Raw genomic sequence first — 8,007 nt, 5'->3', positions numbered from 1 at the left:
CATGGTCTTTTATTTTTTATCACACATAGCCGCTGTGATGATGGTGAAATACATGTTAGTTTATCCGGATTACACACAAAAAAAACCTGTAAAACATGGTTTCATCTTTTAAATGTGAGTCTATACTATTTATTTGTGGTTTCATTGATTTTTGCTGTAGCGTCTTCCTCGTCAATCAGACATTTAACTCCGTCTTAATGCCTCTTAAATCTAAGATTATATATTTCTGTGTAATCAGAGGTGTGTTCCCAGTGCCTGTAGTAGATCCTAAATTGTGGATTCTCCCTTATTAATAAAAACAAATCAGGAATATTCTTTAAATTGATTGAAAAACACTTGCTGGTCTGGTTTAAATATTGGAGGTGTGATACAATAGCAATGCTAACGTTAATGGGACTTTCGCCCCATTATAACATACATAATACATAATAATACACGTGAAGTCGGGGTGAAATAAAGTGACAGAAACTGGTTTTTAGTCCCATTGACTTGCACTAGAACTGCTGTATAAACGATACAAAACATACCCAAATATGAGCCGCAAGTACTCCTAATTCATAATGAATCAGATGCTTAAAATCTTAATTATCCTTCTAATTGTAGCTGTTTCTAATTTTGAAATCTTGTGTAAATACCGTAGTCTTTATAAAACAGGGTTGGATTTTCTTTCTTCCTGCTGCTTGTGTATCATTTTGAAATGATTGAAATGTTAGCCGCAGTGTGAAAATACATTTTACAATAAATTATTTCACGAGTGTCGTCTTCATTTTCTTTTTTCCCTTTTCCCCGTGTGTGAATCATAATCATGTGTTTATGTTTGCAGTCCGGTATTAATATGTGACGACCACATGGTGGTAGTACTGTATGATACACAGTCTGATCGTATGAGATGGTTAATGGAAACATTTTTTATATGAATACTTTCAATAAAGAGGCTAATAAGACGTTATAACACGAGTGTTTACATAATCTCTGAATCTTTTCTGCCCTCACTAAATCATTTATCTGCTGCCTGTTTTACTTATGACAGCAGGTAACCCTGTATCCTGTAATTTACTGCAGTGCAGACAGACGGGCAGACAGACGGACGGACAGAGGTGAAAAGGGGTAAGAAACTCCCTCTGAAGACGCAAACTAATGTGAACAGTGATGGGAGGATCAATATTTAATGTGTGGCTGAGCAGCAGAATGTTAATTGACCTCGCAGGAGCAGAGCATTGACTCGCGCTGTGTGTGTGTGTGTGTGTGTGTGTGTGTGTGTGTGTGTTTGTTGCATTTAACCTCTACTCTTTTCTATTGTTGCCCACTTTAAACCGATTTCTGAAAAAAGTGCATTCCGATGACATAACACACTCCCACAATGCATCTCTCAACCTATTTTCCTTTCTTTCACTGTTGCTGTTTTTGACAGGAAACTGAGAAAGTTTGGATTTTTTTAGAGGTGTGGTTGCTTTGAACTCCCGTCCTTCACAGGAAGTCATGTTTAGGCAACAAAACACGAAATCAAAATGAATCACATGCTTTTCATGACTGTTTTGGACTTACTACACTCAGACCTTAACATGGGTTTTTATGTATTATTTCGAACTATACTATTCGTTTTTGTGATTGTTTTAAACCAATTTTTACAACATTTTATGAATCTAAATTGATTTGCGTGACTAACGAGTGACAAACGTGTCATGTGACTAGCGACTCATGTGGGTCACATGTCTCATGACACATGCGACTCACACAATCAGCCAGTATCAAACGACTGGTGGGACTTTTAGTTTTGCGTGTGACATGAACAGCGGCCTCCTGGGTGAAAGTCCTGTGTTTGTTCGACCCATCGACCACACTGTGTCGACAATCTCGCCCTTTTATACCCAATCAGTTGTAAAATGTGACATAAGGACACTTCTACAGTTTCACTTTCACTTTTGCATTCTGGGAAAACACCTACATGCCATTTCAAAGTATTACACTAATAGCTTCCTGTCCTACCAGCTCCCGGAACACGATACAGGAAGAGAATAATATTCTCAGCACATTAGCGTACCGGCCGAAGTTCCACCAGAAATCGATAATGACGTCTCAGACAGGGAGCGTGGGCCCAGAGTTCCACTTTCACTTTAATTGTGCCGTAATCTATGATGAGTTTGGATAATATATCCTCCCATAATCTGCTCAGTGAACACATTGATTGGTGTGTGTGTGTGTGTGTGTGTGGGGCTTACACCGGATGCTCTTGTTTCACAGTTAAATCCGTCTGGATAATGTGATTTGGACAGCTGCAAGTGCTTTGTATTATCTGAGGGATTCAAACCAATACCATTCATTTATATGTGAATAAGGGCCTCTGATTGGACAATAGCCCTATGTGTACGCTACGCTTTGGACCATCTTTTTGGGATTATATTACTATCATTGTTTGGCCATCAGTTGTTGCATTAGAGACATTTAAACAGCTCATTTGCATTGCTTTAACAGCTGTATGGACACAAACTCAAAGAGAGAATTCATGGGAGAAGACAGGAACAGAAGCAAGGAAAGAGGGAGTAGATACTGTAAGTGTATGGGGAAATATTTGGCAGTTTAAAGACATTTTTTTTTTTCTCAGTGGCAAATGAGGATCAGGAGGACAGGGTCAATATTCACCTCCTATCTTGGAGTGTCCACAGAGTGAATCCCTCCAGCTAAAAATACACAGCGCTGCCGCTTTATGACCAGAACTGATGAGCCATGATACCGCCCCGCTTGCTCTCTTAATGCGGCTACAGAAACCAACCTCTCGGCAGGTCTCAGTTATCAAGCAAAACAGATTGGGGAAGAACGGCATTTTTTTTTTTTTAATCTGCCAGTAAAAAGCATCTTAGCATGAAATCAGAGGGCAGAACAAATGTTTTGGAGTCTAAACCGGGAGGCATCAGGGGACGACGCGTCTGGTTGCAGGAAGAAGTTCGATTTTATGGAACGTTTCACTTTACTTACTTTTCGGCAACGCATGCAGGCATTTAAAAATATCATCAAAGTGATGAATAAAGTCGTGTTGAGTCTGCAGAAGAGCTCATTTCCTGCACTGATCCATCCCTGCAGCGATGTTTTACAAGCTCCGCCAGTGGTTTGACACCATATACTTCCTGTCTCCTATAAGTGGGCGTGGTCATGACTTTGGGGACCATGCGGTGAAAGAATCGATCACAAGCTGTCTTCAGATTGCAGCTAATAGACGGGGCCTGCCTGCAAGCCTCCAAAAGGGGTGGCGAAACCCATGTGACCCAGATCCAGGAAACTGACTAGGTGTCACAGGGACTATGGGAGATGAACACCATGCAGGAGCGATGGCGTTTACAGCGAGATTTAAAAAAATAAATAGTGTTGAGAGGGTTGAGTGCCTGCTCTCGTAGAGTCCACATTGACAAACGGAAGCACTCTATTGAGTAATCTGCTGTAGATCTCGCCGTGTGAGTGCAGGTCAGTTTCAATTATGTGGCAAGTGGTCGGCACTATCGAATGCAGGAGAGCTCTCCAGATGAACCCTGTGTGGTGGCGAGGAAATGAGAACATTAGTACCTGGGACTTCATTAGACCCGGGACTTCAGGAAACAGAGAATTTATAGCTGAGAGCTGAGAGAGAAACAGTATTTTTTTTATTATCCCTCTACTGTCAAATGTCCTGTAACAAGTCAGACCTGGATCCTTTTTCTAATGTCTAAGGGAACATATGTTGATAATACAGGGTCGCCCATGAAGTTGGAATCATTTGCAAATGTCTTTTTTAGCACCAAACACATGTTATGCATGAATTCATTTCACTTGGTCGCTCATTGCACCTGGTCCAAAGTGATGACTGATGCATTTAAATAGGAATAAACAGGATTTATGGGCAACAGTGTATCATTTCATGTCATGCCAGAGTCTCAAATGTAGGAAACAATGCTGATCTTTTGTTCAACCACTTTGATCCACACTGAAATACCTCGACTATTAGATGAATTACCAATTGACATTCATTCGATGCTCTCGGAACTCAAATAACCTCAAAAGCAATGAGATATCAGCTTAAATTTCTGTTTTTATTTTATTAGCAACGATTTGCAATCACAATTTCTTTATCTTTCAAATGAAAGATAATGTAATGTTGTAATTGTAATTGTAATAAGAACAATCCAAATCACGGTCGTGGTCATAATTATGCGTCGGGTTTATTGGCAACAAATGGCTTCATGTTTTATGCATGTTCAGGGATTCGGCAGCTCGGATTATGATTCATCGGGTATCAACGTTTCTACGCCGTGGACTGAAAAGTGTGTGTGTTTCCTGTGTTTGCATCTTTCTGCAGATTTCCATCTGAATTTACACGCTTGTCTTTTATGCATAATAACTTCTCCGTTATTAACACTTAAATGTTTTTGTTTTACAGTGAATTGACTGGAATATAAATGATAAAAGTGTTTAAATGTTATAGTTTCTGGTTCTTACACTTCTTGTCCAAAGGTGTGCCAAACTTCTAGTTTCTTTCTAGATATGTTGGATTTCTAAGGCGCCAAAACTTAGTAGTAGTTTCACACACTGGAAGCTTGTTTCTGATCATTTCATAACCCTCATTTTTTTAATGATTATGACACATGCCAGGTTTGAGCTGTGTGGCGTATACAGTCAGGAGGCAATGATGTGATGTTGACTGCCTTCTGTGTGTGTGTGTGTGTGTGTGTGTGTGTGTGTGTGTGTGTGTGTGTGTGTGTGTGTGTGTGTGTGTGTGTGTGTGTGTGTGTGTGTGTGTGTTTGTCTCAGCATGTGTTCATATGCCTGCATCCATCCCCACCCACCCATGGACACCAGACGGAGGGTTTGCCCAAAGGTGACCGAATGTTTTTTTTTGCCACCATACAAAACACATCCAGCCCTGTGTGTGTGTCTGTGTGTGTGTGTGTGTGTGTGTGTGTGTGTGTGTGTGTGTGTGTGTGTGTGTGTGTGTGTGTGTGTGTGCGTGAGTGTGTGTGTGTGTGTGTGTGTGTGTGTGTGTGTGTGTGTGTGTGTGTGTGTGTGTGTGTGTGTAAGGCTATATTTAGAGATGTGGAACGCCGGTAAACACACATGAGTAATACTGAGATGCGTCATTTTGAGAGGTTATGACTATGATGTAAACAAAATGCTTACACACACACGCACACACACACACACACACACACACTAAGAAGAGGTAGAAAATCCTCCTTCAGTTTTATTTAAATTAAATTAAAAGAACTGTACTCGTCCAGACAGAACACATACGGTCTCCACACACACACACACACACACACACACACACCTGCATGGAAACACACTGCAGGTCTCTCACACACACAATGTCCTCATAATGCCCCTCCCCTTTATCCCTCCACATTCATCATGCTGCCGTTCTGTTCCCTGCCAGCGGAGGGTCTCCCTTTCAGTTAATTAAGTCACATGCTTATCCTCATAGCACAGGCATACAGACTTATTAGCCTTCCTGCAAGCATTAATAATAATAGCATTAATAATGTTAATAATCATCTCCTCTCAGACTCCTGAGACCAGGAAAGATGGCCAACTACTCTGGTTTTTGGTCATTTGTAGAGGGTCAAAATCTTAAGTCCTTACGTTTAGTATTCTCCTTCCGTAAACCTGGGGGACTAACGAGAGTCAGATCGAGACAAAAAATAAGTCAAATCGAACAGCAGAGGCATAAATATCCAGTTTGCCTCGTGCAACACTTGATCCTACATTTCCCATAAATCAATAGCATCTTATGTTTGACCCTTCTGGCCCCTAAACAACGTAATTTATGCTGTTTGTGTCACTAAGGTCACCATGCTGAAATAACCCCGATGACATCATCAGGGTGTGGGGGCGAGGGGTCTTTGAATTGAAGTGAATTATATAGTGAATTGAACTGATATGAATGTGAGCATTGAGGGCAGGGTGAAACACACACACACACACACACACACACACACACACACACACACAGAAAGGAAAAAAAGACTTCCCGTGACACATTCCTTCTATGTTCTCCATGATTGTGACATTGTCATTGCTTCCATGCCAGCGAATGTGGAGCTCTGGATTTTAAATTCAGCTGAGCAGAAGTCAGCTGAACTGAATTGAAAGAGTGGAGAGTCAGACAGAAAAAAAGAGGGGAGGGAGGGGAGGAGATGGGAGAAAGGCGCATTGATGGGGAGGGAAAAGGGAGAAACGGTCACACACACAGAGAGGAGGAGAAAGGGAGAAGGAGAGAAGTGACATCACATCTCCCAGCCTCCCTCTCTCTCTCTCTCTCTCTCTCCGTGGCACCTTTGCTCCACTTCTCGCCGAGGAGGCGCGCACACAGTTCCTCCTCGCTCTCCTCCTCCTCCTCAACGCCGCTCACGTACAGGAGAAAAAAAGGGGGCTGGACCACGAAAGGGAAAAGGAAAAGGAACATTTTTTGTTTTTGTTTTTTTGTTTTTGTTTTAATGTGACAGGATGGACAACACTTACCTAAACATGGCGTCGATAGGAGACTTCGACCCGCTCAACGCGTCCATTCCTGCCACCAAAGTTGAAATCACAGTGTCCTGCAGGTAAGAGGAATGCGCCTGTTAACCTGCTTTCTGCTCCCGCGGACAGAGGACGAGGAGGAGGGGTATAGGCGACGGAAAAACACCGAGCCGCTGGAAGTCACCTGCGCTCCCAACTCCGTCCCAACTTCACTTTCCAACCAAACAAACCAAAAATGTCACTTTTACTTTTACGCTGTTCGCGGCGAGTTAACTGGCGTCGCTCGCGGACCTACGCGTCACGGGCTGTTAGCATCGCTAGCTTAATTAGCGGCAGTTTGTCACTTTTACTCCACTTTAAACGAACTATTTAATGAGGGAAAACACACATTTAGCTGGTACGACAAGCGCGTGTGTGGCGTGTGAACGCTGTGTGAATTATGTAACGTTAAAAAAAACTAACTTTTAAATACCTGCGACGTTAAACGTCAACAGTTTAGCGTCAACGTACAGCGCTACTACAAAAAGTACACTATAGGGGCTAATATAGAGGTTAAAGTACTTGATATGAAATAAACTGTTTGATTCATACCATTATTAGTAATAATTGAGGCGTTTCATCAGTGTTATTGTTATTTCAGTGACAGGGAAAGCAGGTGGCGAGGCTGCTGTGTCTTTAAAAAATAAATGAAGGAATTTCTCTGTAATTTTCCTCTCTGGAAGCAAGCAGGGTGACTGTGGTTTATTTGACCCACAGACTGTGAGCTTCACGGGGCAGCCTCGCTTTCCGAGGACCTCCCCCTGTTTTAATACATATGTAAGAAGAAGAAGCTGCATTGTAAGCTTCACAGAAAAGAGGCGTTCCTCTCTATTGATGACCTGTCTATGTGATGATATGTGTCTTTGCCTTGCAGTTAATCAAATCTCTTGAATCAAAAAACATGTCCCCTTCCCAGGGGGGGTTTGCACAGCTACTTAAAATGCAATTAACTCAATTTTGAAACAGAAGATGTTGTCTCTTGCAAGTTTGTTAAGTGGGAATTGACTTTTAACATGCTACATGAAATCCACCTACCCTATCGATTTCCAGCAACGGTTTAACGAGAGTGCTGTCCAATTAAAAGCCATACATTGCATGTCAGTGTTCTGACTCTAGGTCACCTCATTACATGGATGATACGGTTTATTTTTGGCACTGTGACATATGTTGATTGCCCAGATTTGAAGGGGTCGACTGATGTTGGATCTAGGAAATGGATAACCGATATTTGAAACCAATATTTGTCTGCAGTAAAAAGCAAAAAATAGTGTGAAACTGTGTACAAATTAACAAACTGTTAACACTTTCTTTGTTGAAATTCCTTAAAGCATATATGTTTAATTCACAGAATAGTTCCCTGAAGTTTTATAGTCGTCTAATAAGTTAAAATAAGGGTGAGAGTAGTGAGTGCGGCTGCATCAGAGCCAAAGTATAGCATTTTACCAACACTGATAACTATAAAAATGCTGATCATAATTAATTTAA

The 8,007-nt window shown here is 41.5% G+C and overlaps 1 protein-coding gene across 2 annotated transcripts in view; it reads left to right on the top strand.

Annotated features, from left to right (window-relative positions):
• The first annotated feature begins 6,360 nt into the window (after positions 1 to 6,360).
• Positions 6,361 to 8,007, top strand: part of LOC311032093 (copine-8) — a 60,290-nt gene continuing 58,643 nt past the window's right edge. The window contains exon 1 of one of the 2 annotated variants that reach the window (XM_084038724.1): positions 6,361 to 6,566. In XM_084038724.1, the coding sequence (XP_083894850.1) occupies positions 6,469 to 6,566 (98 nt within the window). In that variant the 5' untranslated portion in view covers positions 6,361 to 6,468. The remainder of the gene's footprint in view (positions 6,567 to 8,007) is intronic. The other variant, XM_084038725.1, reaches the window with a different exon arrangement.

The sequence above is a fragment of the Eutrigla gurnardus genome (assembly GCF_963514095.1).
Source record: "Eutrigla gurnardus genome assembly, chromosome: 21".
Lineage (NCBI taxonomy): Eukaryota > Metazoa > Chordata > Actinopteri > Perciformes > Triglidae > Eutrigla > Eutrigla gurnardus.
Note: the sequence above shows the minus strand (reverse complement) of the source record. Positions and strands in the feature narration are given on the sequence as shown.